Source organism: Aythya fuligula, chromosome 1 (genome assembly GCF_009819795.1).
Source record: "Aythya fuligula isolate bAytFul2 chromosome 1, bAytFul2.pri, whole genome shotgun sequence".
Lineage (NCBI taxonomy): Eukaryota > Metazoa > Chordata > Aves > Anseriformes > Anatidae > Aythya > Aythya fuligula.
Window position 1 is genome coordinate 32,935,796 of NC_045559.1, and position 16,087 is coordinate 32,951,882.

The window sequence follows — 16,087 nt, forward strand, 5'->3', positions numbered from 1 at the left end:
TCTTGTCTGCAGATATTTGTGCCTGTGCTGCAAAGACTGACATAACAGAGCTTTCTTGCTGAATTTCATCTCTTATTTTCTCTGATGTTCAGACTTGTTCTGGTTACTTTGGCAGTTTTATAAGTTGTAGATTTCATTGGATGTAATTCGCCCCACTCCCTTCCTAAAAAGTGCTCGTAAATCTATTAAACATGCATGAAATTATAGGTGCACTTCAATACCAGCTTTACAGAAAAACCTCCCCATGCCTCCCCCCCCAAGAACCACCACCACACTGTTTAAGATTATCTGTTTATTTATTTAATTCAGTTAAAACAAACATACAATGTTTCATTGAAACTGTGTTGCGCTCTTTGCCAACAAGTGCCCTTAGACTGTTGGCCTCTAACAATACAGTGGATATTCACATATGTACACGGATGTACCGTAGGATGCCTGAAGCCGACGGCCTAACAGAGCTGTTAGATCGTAAAAGTTGTTAAATTACTGCATTCAGGAGATTGTAACATCCATGGTAGATTTTACAGGAAAAGCATACACGAACCTGAACTACGCTTTTTATGGACCCAAGTGACGCCTGTGTTTACTGCAACATATACATTTGTAATAAATACAACCGTAGTGTTTCCTACACACCTCAGGTGTTAACACGTTACCTCCATTTTTGTAGGTATTCCATGTTGTAAAAGGACCTTTCTTTTGACAGTTGTTACACAGATGTACAACATGAACAACTCATTGAAATGATGTAATATTTAGTAATGAGAGAGGAATATATACATAAATCCCGAATCCCAAACCTACATTATATACATCATACTTACAGTATATACACACATACAAGTTATGTACATAGACTATCATAAATATTGAAAAATAGGCTTAGGCTTAATGGATTAATGTTTTATAAATAATGTTACACTTATGACTGAAATATCATGGAAGACGGTAATGTCTAACTGAGGTGACAAAACAGTGGTTTAATACTGAAGCTGCTCTTTCAGGTGGTTTGTTATGTACGTGACTTTAAACAGACAAGTTTCAAGAAAACCATACATTCAAAATCAACCCAGCCAAGTGGAACTCAACTGTTGCAGGTAGAGAGCCAGTCAAAGGACACCACAATGCAAAAATCTAGAAATTGCTACACTAGGAGAATTAAATGACATGTATCATGCAACATTATGAGGTGTCACCACAAAATTTTTTCTCCTCTGTCTATGGAGTGACTTCTTATTTCCACCTCCTCTCCAATGGCTACTGAAAGAAAGGAGGCTATTTTTCACTTTTTTTTTTTTCTTTTTAAATACTGGCAAGGGAAGTGTTTCATCCCTTATGTGCTACAAATTGCTCAAAGGTAGACAACATTTTAAATCTCTTCCACCCTTCTACATTTGTGGAGAGAAAGAAGAAAGCTGCCAAAGTACTGAGGCGCACACTCAGCACTCCTATACAGTGATCAGGTATCATGGGATAGTTAGCCATGGATGTCAAGTACCTGAGGCAGAGAAGTACCTAAGGAGCTTTAGTCAATGCTGACTCCAGGATCGTTAATTGTCAGTTGAGTACCACTGAACTAATGATACAAACAACACAAAAGGAATCTAACTTCTCGTTACAGTTTTACGTTACAGACTTAGCGACCAGTACTTATAGCCATGCAGAAGTATCGATACAAAATACCTGCAGTTTTTTTTCATAGATTTTAAATGGCTGGGCAGAGCTTGATGTTATCTGTCAAACAATGACCATGATTTAGATTTGTTTCTGATTGATTCTACAAGAGCAAAAAGTCTTGGGCACTGTCTAACCAATGGAATACAGGCCCCTACTTGTTCCCTCTGACATAAATACTGAGCAGAACACTAAGTTGGATTTCTAAAACATTAAGTTAAATGAAGACAGCTGACCACATTGCCATGATTATTTCATTAATAATCTCTATCTAGGCTTTTGTACCCAATATTGTTGTGTTTGAGAACCTCTTATAAGCCAAGTACGCTGTTACACGAGTGTTATTTCTCTTCAACCTGGGATAAGAATGAGAGATTAAACATGCACTAGAAACAAAACAGCTATCACAATCATACAGCACCTGTTTCATCAGCTAGCTAGCTAGGGCTCGTAAGAAACTTACCTATTTCTGAAGCAAACAAGGATGAGATGACTATCCAGTCTATGAGGTTATCTTTAGTACTACTATACAGTATAAATTGGAAGAGGAATCCCAGTTGTGTTTGTGAAGAGAGTTTGTACCAAGCATGAAACACTGGTGCAGTTATTTTGTGGATTTGACTCAGAAACAGAATAGTCAAGTAATTCAAAATCCAATAATGGATAAGTAATTTGAGAAATACTGTACAGTTTTGGAATATTATACAACTAGTAAACTACATTAGGACCTTTTTCTTTTCCTACTGAGTGTTTCAAGATTGGACAGAAAAAAAAACCAACAACAAACATTGCTACAACTGACAGTGGACCTTATTAATAAACAGAACTCCAGGAGGGAGTTTTATATCAATGGCATGATACGCTTCAGTGCCATTTAGTTTATATCTACAACAGAAAACAAACAAAAAACAAACAATAAAAAAGCAAAAAACCCCAAACCCTGTCTTACCCAATTGCACTATTAAGTACCTCAAGAAGGGAAATGTCAACACCATCTTTTTGAGTTCTACATTAAGTATGTTTTCCTCAAACATACCTGTTCTAAAGGGTCATTATTTTTTAAAGCTTGAAAATTTGGGTTTCCACACCATTTTTGGAAATGAAGATAACTGTAGTTTAAGTATAGTGAAATAGGACTGTGAGGATTATTTTCACTATACTGCAGATCTATTGAATTTTATGGGAAGCATTTAAAATTGGAGGATTTTAACTTAAATTGGTTCATCTTCTGTTTTGGTCATCAGAAATATTTTTAAAATAAGTTTTCTTCTAGTTATGCCTCTACAGAAAGACAAACTAGATTTAATTTAGGACACTGATTAAATACTTTTATGAGTTCTTCTATGATATTCTCTCATGCTTTTTAGAAAAAAAAAAAAAGTTTCTTAAAGTCAAAATAGTGCTTTTGAGGTCCATAAGAATTTTTGGTACAAAAAATAATAGTGTTTCTCTTTCTCTCTCTCATTGGTTATTTAAACACTCTGCTGTAAATTAAGAGTCACTTCTCACATCAAATGGTTCCATTAGGCACATTCAAGTAAAATAACAAAATATCCAAGTAACAATGACGAAAGCCAAACATGGCTTGATAAAAGTCTACAGAGAGTTCTGTCCATTCTCTGGAATGGAATAAAGTTGTCACTTCCTTCAGCCAGACACTCGTGATTTGATGTCAATACCCATTTCCATCATGCAGAATAGTTTCTTAAAGGCAGAGTTCAGGTATTCTACAATCTGAAGAACCATCAACAAAGAATCTGCATTTTAAAGGAAGCTGAATAGCTCATTTTCATTCTCAGTAGGTATCTGAGTGAACACTGGCATTTGAAGTGGAGTAGCGAGTATTAGACCAGGACAGTTAATGGCCATCAGATACATCACTATGGGTCCAATCTAGAATAATCAGCGTCATACACCCAGTCATCACAACTATACCACTTAGAAAGAATAACGCAGCCTGAAAAGAGAAAATATAAAGAAGCGTTATCAGTTTTTGCTAGTGTATCTATAAGTCATGCTCATATAAGGCACAAATGCTGCTGCTCATGGGGGAAGGATCAACTATCACAGTAAACAATAAGGAGATGGACATCTGTCTTGTAACTGGGGTCTTTTTTCAAATAATACCTTTTTTTTTTTTTCTCCAGTAGAGCAGACCTCACCCTCAACAGAGGGAAATTAATGTAGCTCTGCTGATAGCAGTCAGGCTGTGCCACTCTGCACTGACTTGACTGTTAAGCCAGTAAGTCTGAGATCAGTAAAAGCACCAACACCAGTCAGTCAGGAAGACCCAAATCATAGGTGGCGGTAAACTGTCATGAGGTAAATTAGATGAGTAAGTCTTGAAAGAAAATTTAAAGGGAGAACCACGAGGCTTTTTTGGATAGCAACTGTTGAAAGCTGGTTCTCATCAGCAGCAGAATGAACTAAATTTAGCACTATCACTGAGATGAGATTAAAAGAAAAAAAAGCCACTGAAATGAATTGAGCCTTGTGATGGCTCTCTCCTCAGTTCTGAGTACCTATATAACTTCTACATGTTAATTAAAATGACATTCCACGACAATTCATTGACTTCCTCCTTTACTAGGATTTCAAAGTCATGAAGAAGGAAACTAAAGTTCTTGCTCTGCATTAGTAAAAGCAAGTGTAACCATTCTGTGTTTGTCTATACATACCCCAATCTTTTGCACTGACTTCATTGGTTCCTTCTTCACTAGTTTGATATAGAAGGCAGAAGGCAGAATAAAGATCAGCATGGCAGCTGCAGATGCACCTGTGTTTACAAAGCACAAAAATAAAGTTTTGTGAACAGGTAAATGTAAGTGAAGAGGTAAGTATAATTTAATTAGATTGTAACTGCATTTTCCAAGACTTAAGGAACTGCCTGAACTGATATGAAAATGCTTACCAATGAATCCAAAGATGTCTCGAATAGTAGGGACGAAGATAACAAGCACGTTGGTAAATGCCAGAAGAACAATTGTAATAGAACAGTGACGCCACCAGCTGAACTCTTTCCCTGCCCACAGTAGCTGGGTAATGGAACTGCGGATCTTTTAATGAGAAGAAAAATGTAATAAAAAAAGACATTAATTTTCATTGTCAAAGTCAGGGGAGTAACCTGGATTTGAATATTTTAGCGTTTTCCTGAAAACTTCAGATTTTAAAGTTAAAAGAACTGAAAGTAAAATCTATTTTAAGTCTGCTTTCAGTTACCTAGATTTTAACAACAGACAGTAATAGACTGAAAAAAGTCCCAAGGAAAAACCTCTTTTTTTAGTAACAAAAATCCTTTTTTTTCCCTTTAAATATAAGGATGCTGCTCAACAATATACACTTAAGTGGCCAGAATTCCTATTAAAAATGTACTTACAAAAACATACTGATTTCTGTAAGCTGATAACGTAACATGACATCATAAGACGATAACATAGATTCTTTTAGAAAGTAGCAACCTGTACCACCACCAACAATTAAATCAGATCAGGAAAACAATATAGCTGTGTCTTTGTATCTACTGCTTTGTAAATGTTGGCTATTTAGTTATTTCATTTAACAGCATAGAGACATTTCAACAAGCTTATTAGAATAAACTTTCTTTTTTTTTTCCCCATGTTAGAGAAAATTCTAGAAATTAATAAATTGAAGTTGCCAAATCAACAAATTACCGTAGCAGGACAGATGAAAAAATGGTAGTAAGACTAAAAGAATCACTTACTGGGAAAATAACTACAGGTACGGTAAGGGTTACAGCCATAAGTACAGCGAGACGCACAATAAGAAGAAGAACATCAGGACCCAGATAAGCAGAGTATGTATGAAGCAGTTCTGATTCAACATTTCCTAAAAAGAAAACGGAATTTTAATTAGATGTAGTTAACACACTTCTCCAGTATGTCTCCAATTTTATGCAGAGATAACTTGGAGGCAATGAATCTGTTTTAATCCAATTTTAATCCCGTGCCTTAGGCATAGTTCTACTACCGATCTAGTTTTGGGTGCAGACTTACAGAAATATTAAAAAAAATACAGCGTATTTGGAACCCAAAGTTAAAACTAACTTGCTCTACCTTAAAAATAATACTGTGGTTTTGCAGTGCATTAATTATGTAAAAGCAAGCAGAGATGGCAATATTTACCATAAAATGTTAGGTATCCAAAGAGAGCAGCCAATAAATACATGAGGAACATGGCAAAAAAAGATACGTAGGACACATTCATCATCCTTTTACGGCTTCGGCTGTAAGAAGGAGAAAAAGAAATACTGTTAGCAATGAGAGGATGACAGTTTACACTACTTTGTTTATGCAGTAAAATAATGGGATCATATCTAGCATTTACCCTTTCAGTTCTTCATAGATGGGAAGAATTGCAGGATGGCAGACGAAAGAGAATGTTAGGATTGGGACAGCATAGACAGTCTGGAAAACACAAATATGTATTTTTTTATTAAATAAGCAGACATTAGAAATACAGTTAAAAATTCCACAAATTTCCAGTTTTGACTTAGGTTCTCTCTTTCATTTTTTTTTTTTTCATAAAGACTAGCTATTCTTTGTAACTGAAACTTTGGCAAAAGTGAAACAGCAATTTTATGGTTGTTTTCTTAAACTCAGACCCTGAGATACCAAATACTCTCAAATCTCACTCAACTGAATAGATTTGTGTTTAGAATTATTTCTGCAACTCATCATAGCCTGATCTTTATATTGGCTATTATACATACTTCTTTCCCATGTGTCAAGATTCATCACTGTAATTGAGTTTATATGTCAGAGTCAAGGCTTGAATAAATTAGGTCCTTCTTCCCTTGTGTATATAGTTTCTTTCAGTGATTGTCAACACAGAATCTGATTTTCAGTCAGTTACCTGTGAGTTGAAGATGAAGTATTTTGGCTTGCAGGCATCATCACTTATGTTTTCATGTACCGAAGGTGCCAGTGTCGCATTTATTAATGTCACGTTCACTATGTCACTGCCCATAGGGCAAGGAATCTGAAACATCTTCCAAATTACCTAGAAATAAAGCATTTATTGTTACTTTGGCTAATGCAGTATGTGAAACTTTTCAGAAACTCTGTTTAATTCCACTTCAAAATGCAGTTGGAAGTCTACAAAATTATACTTACAACAATCAGGAAGAAGACCATGCAAAGTAAGGAAAAACCACTGGTATAGCCCAAATATCCTGTAATCAAGAAAGATAAAAAAACAAAGTCTAAGACACAATATTCATGCCATACTAAAATTAAGACAGTATTTTCTGAAAGTTATTTCCTTGGATTGCCATTTTCCTTGCATTGTGTTAAAAAAAAGAAAAAAAAAAATATATATATATATATATATATATATATCAACTTTGCAATTAATCTCTTCTCTGGAAGTTCTCAAAGTGAGTTTGTGCTGGTGAATTTTTTTTTTTTTTTTAAGTAAAAAACGTTATTTTTCATTATTATATACTAAATGTGACTGCAGGATTAATTCTAGTGGAATACCCCCAGCAACAAGTTTGCCTTCCATTCTGTTTGTATTGATTCATTTAACTTGTAGGAATTAATAACTGGAAGTCTTAATGTGAATTGCTTTCTAAAGTTATTAAGGTTCCAGTACAGGATTATTTGAACAAATAGTGTGTTATCTAAGTTACACACATATATCACTGAATTACAGACACTTCACGTAAGGCATCTGGTACAAATATTCTACTACCGCTTGGGAACTAGAATGAAAAAGGTGACTTCCGCCTACACTGGTAAGACAATTTAACTGCCCAGGGCTAGCATTCCTATTCTTTTGTTACAGGGTGGGTAGTAACACTACTACACTATTTCACAGCTGACCAAGATAGGTCAAACTTTGTGATTAAAACACAAAGTACTGCTGATCCGTGTTCTAGAGCTTTCCTATCTATTGTCCTTTTGTATTCCACAGACACATCTGTTGCCTTAGAGGCACTCATCTTGACCTTTTTTTTTTTTTAAAGCAGGTTGAGAGCAATTACCTAAAGACTGAGTAGTCAGATGAGACAAGCTTAGAGACACTGTCAATTCACACAGCACTCCAAGACTCAAACATCCCATTAGCCATTTCCTCACAGTGTTTTCAATGCATTTTTAATTCAATTGTACTCTACTGCTTACCTAAATTTTTCAGTAACGACAGAGGAAGAATGAGGATGACAGACACCAGCAGCACTAAATAGTCGCCATTAAGATACCATTCTCTGTAGGAAAAAGAGTATTTGTAAGTAACTGAAGCATTGAAAAAATTACATTTGCTGGTTAGTCTTCACACTTATCTTTTCCTACAACACGTGGCTGCTATTTACATAAATGCACTATCTGATATCACAAGGGATTAGCATTCAACTTACTATATGGACCTAGAGCACTACAATACCTTCCTATCTCACCCCAAACCTATGTTGTGCCTTTCCTTTAGTGTCCTTTTCCAAAATTAATATGCATCTGGAAGTCAGAAGACGAAAGTAAATGACTGACCAGAAGGAAAGTCAAGTGGGATAAACCATGAAGAAAAGTAATTTGCTTAAATGTTGATTCCCAACTCTCCAGATGTATTAGAATATAGCAAGGCCCCAGCAAGGTAATAATCCACTTTAATGCCAGTAAAATTCTGTTGGGTACCCTGCGGGAATTACAGAAAAACAGATGAGGGCTGGAGTTAAGGCAGTAGCTCAAGCCCACTGACTGAAAAATACCAAAAAAAGCAGTGGGATTCTACTGGAAGCATGTTTAGTCCCTTCCAGTAGGGAAACTATGGTAAGAAACTTAGAAGTTTTTTCCTTCATATTGGTTTTGCCCTTTATTCCATAAAAATCAAAAGCTATTTTTGATCAGACATTTTAGAGAGCTAGAAGGTGACCATCTTCCTTTGAAATATGGGAAAACAATCTCTGTAAATATAATGCAGTTTCACTGAACTAACAGGAAAACTGATCTTGAATAGTTTATCGTGGCAGAGCAATTGCTTCCTTTATATGATCCTACAGGAATATCCCATATTCTTTAAGTAATTCAAATAACACTAAGCATTTATTTCCAAACATTAATACTTTAAATACTGTTAGATAATGTATACAGAATATATTTCAAAATTGTGTATTATTTAAACAAAATTTAATAACCCAATTGGAAATTTGTCCATTCAAACTCAACAGCTGCGTTATAAGCCTATTATAAGCCCATATGCTAGTTGAAATACGGAATAACTTTAACAGACTTGCTCTGGATATATGTAGCAAGTAAAAAAATGATTTGATTCTTTCCCCAGCTTTACCTGGGACAGCTGAATGTAAAAAATGTATTTTACAAAGTTCAGATGTGTAGGACATTAACGTGGTAAGCTCTTATTTCTCCTCTCTTATTTTAAATGTAACAGGTAAATTTAAAAGAAATCAGAGCAGACTCATGGCATTTGCAAGTCATAAGAATGTGCACACTGTTACAGTGTATGTACAACAAAGCATTGGGACTTTCAAACCAAGGACTTAACAGTTTTTCAGTACTGAGGACTGAAGAATGGGACTGCACAGCTTCAAAATACAGCTGAGTACTTTAAAAATTGCAGAACAAACTGTAAAAATGGAGATAGTCTTTGTAATGTTGTTGCAGAATTCCAGAACATTTTCTTCTACAGTAAGCATTATTTTGGGACATTTAAACAGGTAAGTGCTTACATTTTAGGCACCAGGCTGCCAGAGTGGAATCCATGCCAATGGATGCCAATTCCCAGCCTCTCCTAAGCAATGCATGGAGAGAGTCAGTTAAATGGGGTCCACAGTTGCTACAGCACTGAGAAAAAAATTTACTTTAAATCAGTGTACAGCTACCTAGTATCAGCCAACAAGAAAACACTGTAGATACAAATCTCTCAGACACTGCTGCCTCAGTTGCAGAGCAGCAACTTTATGCAATGCAACTCACAGTGCTGAAACTTCCCTCTTGAATTACAATTGATTTTGAATTCTTCTCTGAAGACAGGTCAGTTAAAAATATGTCTCCAAGCCCCTTTAGTAAGTACTGCCGACTTCCTTAAGAAGTGGAACATAAGGACTTGGATTCAACCAAACGAGGGAAATGAACTGTCCCACGAATGAACTTGTAAGATCTACATTATTAAGTAAGTCAGGTATTGTATTCTTCATCTGAATACATTAAAAAACAAAAAAAACAAAAAACTAGCACTGTCATCATGATAATATCCATCAGCAAGCTGTATGAACACCAAATGGCTTGAACCCCTTGGGGAACACAGGCAGAAAAATGCCTACCTTCTGAACTCAGGCTTAGGTGTAAGTTGGAGTCTTGAGCTGCTCAGCCCTCTCAAGACTGGGACACTTCAGGACAAGGCACAGAAGTACAACTCTGAAGAGTGAGATTTATAGCACTTAACTCTATCCATCTAAGTTAGGCGTCTTGTTTTAGATAGCTGTTTTTACATACCCTCTCAATACAAAGTGATGTGATAAATCACTCATCGGAGATGCCCAAAACAGGTGTCTAAGTCAGGTGCACTAAACTGACCACTGCAAAGAACCTGCTCTCTTCAAAAATTATGCAAAGACCAGAGCAATGATGAGCTCAAAATCTAACTTTCAGACCAGTACAGTTAGGTAACATGAGCTCTCCCCAAGGCATCCTCATTAAGAGCCAAGCAGGAAAGCCACAAGGGAGTTAAATTGTCTCCAGGACTAACTGGCATGATTCAGTTCATGTCATGAGTTCATGATTCTGGTCTTGGGCATATGAACTCTTTTAGTTCAGTGTTTAGTCCCCATACCTTTTTTGAAAGCTGCCCCTTTTGACATTTATTACATGACTTCACCTAACTTACACATTCAATCACTTCCCACAGCGTTAATATGAGAAAAACAGAACAATAACTGCAAACTAGTTGGAATATAATTTAAAAAACAACACATAATAGCATTTACCTTTCCTTATCATGAGTATGTACTGCCATACATATGTTATGCATACATATGTTAACACTTACCTGATGTTCTTTAGAGAACAGCTTTCTGTAATAAGATGCAATACCTGTGTTTTTCTACCCTTTTCCAAGGACAGGCTGGATCTAAATGAAGTGGAGCACTCAGGGGAAGGGCAAACTTACTGTATCTGTCTGAGTAAGAAGCTACGCTATGGTGTACCGAACGTGGTCTTCATATAAAAATATATACAGTCTCCAGATTTGTTTCTCCTAATAGTTTCTCTGATGAGGAGTTCTAACACCTACCCTGTGTTCTCTTCGATGTTCATAAATGTCTTGATGACCAATGGTAACTCATATTTCACTATGAAGAGGTAGCTTGACATAGCTGTAGGTGAATAACATCATAGATCATTACAAATATAGAATATGTCACAAGATGCAAGAATCACATAACATGTTTCATAACCTCACTTGAACACAAGCAGTTAATGAACACATGTTGTGTGAAAAAAAGTCTCCACAATAAGTAGGGAACAATTATTATTGACAATATAGACATTTTAAGATCTTGTCCTCACCTCCAATGTTCTGCATTGTGATTGATCCAGAAGCAGCAAGTTTTCCAGCCATACCAAATGCCTTCATTCCCAATTGCTCATATAATAAAGATCCTAAAAGAAAGCAAAACAACCCATTGGTATGGCATTTCCCCAAAATACAGCATGAAACAAATACCACGCTTGCAAAACAGTACTTTGACATACCTCCTTCATTGGCAGTCTTCAAAAGGAGATGCACTGAATACAAAGAAACTATTGAGACAAATAGCAGAAGTATCCTGGGGGATGGAAAAAACATGCAACTTTGTAACAGCCATAAATGATTTATTGTAACCTTATTAAATAAAGGCAGATCAAACAACAAAAGAAAAATCGTCTTAAAATATTATCTGGGAATAAACTGTAGACTCTAAGGCTAGCTAAAAGCATTTTGAAAACCCAATTAATGCCTTGTTTAAAAAGGATTTTATATGAAAATATATTTCAGAGGAACACATTTTAGAGTAATTCTAGTGTAGAATTAATCTATTCAGTATAAGGTAGCATAAGCAAGGACAAGTATCAGGTCATACAGTTGGATACATTTGATATAAATTATTTAACAAACTACCGATGGCAATGGTTTTGGATCATTATTGGAAACTGTATTTCTCCTGTCTTCCTTGTTCAACAAACAGTATGTCCTGAGTATATCATCAACTAAAACTGCAGCTAAAGTAAAGACTACCTTAGTCATGAACAAATCAGCCTTTCAGCTTAAACATGTAAACATTTTTTTTTTAATGTAAAGATTAAACTGCAAAAGGAAGGATGTACTGAAAATGAATAAATGAATGTATGTTGAGAGCTGTGCACTTGGTCTTTAAATGGAAATATGAGCTTACATTAAAGAAATACTTTATTGGCTCAAAAGTTATTTTTCCTGTGTGAATTGATAGTGGCTTGTTTATCTTCTCCACAGATTTTACATATATTACTTGTAGAAACACAGCTTTGAAACACCTAAAATTCAGATCTCTGAAGTGAACCAGAGCAAATGCACTTACTGGAGTGGCACACTAGGGGGGACTTCTTTACAGCTTATGAACACTGTGGAAAACTACAATGTATTCAAAACCCCCTGGCCTTTCTTACACCAATAGGAGCACGCTACTTTATTGTAAACTTAAGAAGCAGCACATCTGCTAAAAAACGTGAAGCTCCTTTTAGAGCTCTCAGTGTAATCTGTCAATTTCCTTTTGTGTCATTTTTAGCGTTGCTGGAATTAGTAAATATAGTATAAAGACATGGAAACAAGAACATTTAAGAAAAAAGCTTCACAGATCTGTTCAAGGGATCCAGGAAACTTGTGGTAGCATGCCAATTCTACACCAACGCATGCACACACAAATAAACCTCTGTGTTTCTGACAGGCACAGATTTAACCAGGATTTAATTTAGGCATCAATTAGAAACAGTACAGTGAGATGCATAAAAGGTTACATTTAATTACGTTTAATTAAAACAATACAGGTTCTGGATCCTTTAGTCCTAACCTTGAATAGCTGCTTAGTGTGTTGACAAGATCAGTCAGCAAACTCATCTAGAAGCTCACTCAGTTTCTGGCTTCAGGACCGTATCACTCGTTTATTTAGTACAGTGCTGACAAGTGATTCCATGCAGTCTTCTAAGAATTTACTGTCATAATCAACTGCATCTGGATCTGAATCTGTAACCTAGTTATTAAAAGATGTCTGTAATGCCCTCATTGTCATCATAAGCCCTCAGTATCATTAGTGATTGACACTTCTGCTTTCCTGCATCAGAACTCTACCAAGTACGTCAGATCTTGAAGCGTAACAGGCTAGTTTATCTTTGAATCAGTACTAATGCAAATAGATTTCAATGTACTGTCTGGAAATGAAAGGTAAATAAATGACCTCAGCACCCAATTGTTAATTTGATAGCTTTAAGCATTCATTCTTCTTCAGAAAAAGAAGCCCCCCATCACGTGGGGATCTGTTTAGATATCCAACTTTATATTTCCTTCTCCCTTCATTTCTTTTTTTCTTTTTTTTCCTCCTCAGAGATGTTTTAACACGTATTATTCTGGTTATCTTATGCCTGCTACAAAGTATCTTCATAGGGCACAAAACTGAGGTGTGAACAGGTGAAGTATCTCCCTATTCTTAATTCATGGCAAATTGTTCCTTCTGCTTAGTATCATCTAAGCGAGTATTAGGATTCCCATTTGCACACAGTCACTTAAATTGCATGTTGTGTGAGCCAAACTGCCTTCAATATATGAAACATCTCCTTTCCCAGGACATTTTAGAAGCACTGTAGGTAACTGTTTCCTCATGCAATTTCCAATTACGCTACTACAGTCTTCTCTTACACCTGAAATGTTCTGCCAATACAGACATAGCAATAAAGACACGCTGGTTATTCCACATGCAGGGAGACAAGAGATTTTTATAGGTGTAGTTCAAATCAGTTCCCTGAATTGAGTAAAAGCACAGCAAGAAAAAGGATTTCTGCATTACATTACGTACATTATTCCTTACAGGCATAACTATGTCAGTGGAGGAAAAGGACACCCCATTCCCGATCACTGATACCGGGACACAGGATTTTTTAAGAGTAGAGAAGGCCAGATTTACAGAGGACAAAAATAATCATCTTCCTCCTAGTTTTTTCTTTTAACTCCCTATAGCCAAATCCCATACTTTCTGTGCAATTATGACTTCCAGTAATGACCACAGGAATTTTTCTATTGGTTTTCATTTGAATGAAGTACTTTTCAAGGGAAGTCTATCAGTTATTCACGAAGCATCTACAGCTAAGAAAGCAGCAGAAAAGTCACTGTAAATCATTTTGTACATGAGACAACTTGGAATGTAGTTGTTTAGTTTTTACATGTCTCTCCAAATGTATCACAACTGTTTCAATGAAAACAATCCGTAAATACTAAAATGCAATCCTGCACTTACGGCAATGACTAGGTTATTTTGTAGAGGTCAAATTTTTACTTCAAACATTTATTCATTATCAGTTACACAACAGAAAGTTTTTTTTTTTTTTTTTTTTGATGAACCAAAAGATACTTACACAAAAAGAGCAATTCCAGTGTTAGCCATGGCATAAGAAAGACCAAGGATGCCACTACCCACAATAGCATTGCTCAGATTAAATACTGACATTCCAAAGGAAGTAGTACCCGGATGCTGAGAAAAGGGAGATAGGTCATAATTAATAGAAAGTCGTTACTCATTTCAGAATTAAAACAAACATCTATTTGGCAAGAAAGCATTTTTTCTGGTTTTGAAAGGTCATGACTAGGTACTTACATACTGAGTTTCATATTTCTTCTTTCCAGCGTTGGAATCGAGCAAGAAATTCTGATTTTCCGGATCCATATCTGCGTAGTGGCTGTAGAAAACATCACACCGTCAGCGACCATCGCGGACAAACTCGCACAGCCACTTCCCGAGTACCGTTTCCATTAGAAAGCGAGGAAATCGCGCCACCCGCCCGCAGGGGAGAGCCTCCCGAGGGCACGGCACACCGCCCGCACACCTCTGCGGCGGCTGCGGCCCCGGTCCGTCCCCGCACGCCTCGCCCCGTGCCCGGCGGAGCCCCCTGACCTCTTCATAGCGGCCGGCTTGGTGGGGTAGGGATAGCTGAAGTCGTTGCTGTTGGAGCTGTAGCTGCTGCTGTCCTCGTCGGGCGAGATGTTGAACTTGCCCATCTCGGCGCTGCTCATGGCGCGGCGGGGCTGTGCGCGGCGGTGGCGGCCGCTCTTTTGTCCTTGGCGGCGGGGCGGCCGCGCCTGCGGGAGGGGAGGGAGGGGGGGGGGGGGGGAAGGAGGATGAGGGGGGGGGGGCGACGTCAGTGCCGCAGCGGGAGCCGCGGCCCGTCACGTGGGCGGCGCGCGCCGAGTGGAAAAGTACCAGCGCGCGGGGCGGGGGGCGCGCGGCGCGGGGGCGCGCGCACAAAGGTGGCGGCGGCGGCGCGGGCACGGCCCCGGCCCAGGCCCCTCGGATGGGGCTGGGGGAGCGCTCGCCTCACCCCCCCCCCCCCCCCTCCTCCTCCAACCTCCCCTCCCAGCCCCGTGCACCGGAGCGGGGACTGATGCAACACCGCCGGGAGATTGTCACAGTGCCCCCCCCCCCCAACCCTCCTCCCTTCCGTCTTCAGAGGGATAACGCCAGGCTGCGGGGCTCGCTTTATTTATTTGTATTTTCCAGCCCCTCACGCTGCCCGCGATGCGGCACAAAGGCTGAGCCCTGCCACAGCCTCCCCCCCCCCCCATCCGGACCGCGCCTTACCTCTGCTGTTGGAACGGGGGCGAGGTTTCCTCGGGGCAACCAGGCGCTCCTCGCACGGGCGAGCAAAAAAAAACCCCAAATCCTTCGCTACAAAGAGCAGCGGCGGCGGGCCGAGCGGCCGGCGAAACCCCTAAATAAATAAATACAGGCAGGGAGGAGGGCGACGGCTCGCCCCAGGTGCCGGCGGCGCGAGGAATAGCGTTTCCCGTGGGGCGGGGCGGAGCGGAGCGGTGCGAGTGCGGCGGCGGCGCTGCCGGTCTGACGGCCCCCGCGGGGCGCCGCCGCTCTTCAGGCAGGAATGCGGCCGCGTCATCGCGGAGGGGCCGTCCGCCGGCACCGCACCGCGCCGCCCCCCGCCCGGCCCGGCCCTGCCCTGCCCTGCCCGGCCCGGCCCTTCCCTTCCCGGCCCGGCCCCCAGGGGCCGGCTGCGTGCGTGCGGGCGGCGGGCGGCGAAGCGCGGCCGCTGCTCGCCGTGGGGTCGGTGCTTGCGGTACGGGGAGGGGAGCGCTGGGATTCCCGTCAGGGAGCGCCTCAGGCTGCGCCGGCCCCGCACAGGGGCGCTCCCTCGACGAGGAGCGAGGCCCC

General features: G+C 39.3%; 1 protein-coding gene across 2 annotated transcripts; it reads right to left on the minus strand.

Moving 5' to 3' along the window:
• Positions 1-277: 277 nt before the first annotated feature.
• SLC38A2 (solute carrier family 38 member 2) lies at positions 278-15,768 on the minus strand. Of its 2 annotated transcripts, XM_032182266.1 has the most exons (16): positions 15,503-15,766; positions 14,819-15,003; positions 14,522-14,603; positions 14,283-14,398; positions 11,397-11,470; positions 11,211-11,303; positions 10,936-11,017; positions 7,818-7,900; positions 6,807-6,865; positions 6,547-6,693; positions 6,019-6,098; positions 5,817-5,917; positions 5,396-5,520; positions 4,586-4,730; positions 4,353-4,450; positions 278-3,631 (listed from the first exon to the last, which is right to left on the minus strand). In XM_032182266.1, the coding sequence occupies exons 2-16, from the start codon at positions 14,935-14,937 to the stop codon at positions 3,533-3,535; spliced, it is 1,503 nt and encodes a 500-aa protein (XP_032038157.1). In that variant the 5' UTR covers positions 14,938-15,003; positions 15,503-15,766; the 3' UTR covers positions 278-3,532. The 2 variants fall into 2 exon arrangements, with proteins under 2 accessions (XP_032038157.1, XP_032038069.1); XM_032182178.1 differs by having other exon boundaries at positions 4,353-4,730; positions 15,503-15,768.
• Between the last annotated feature and the right edge of the window lie 319 nt (positions 15,769-16,087).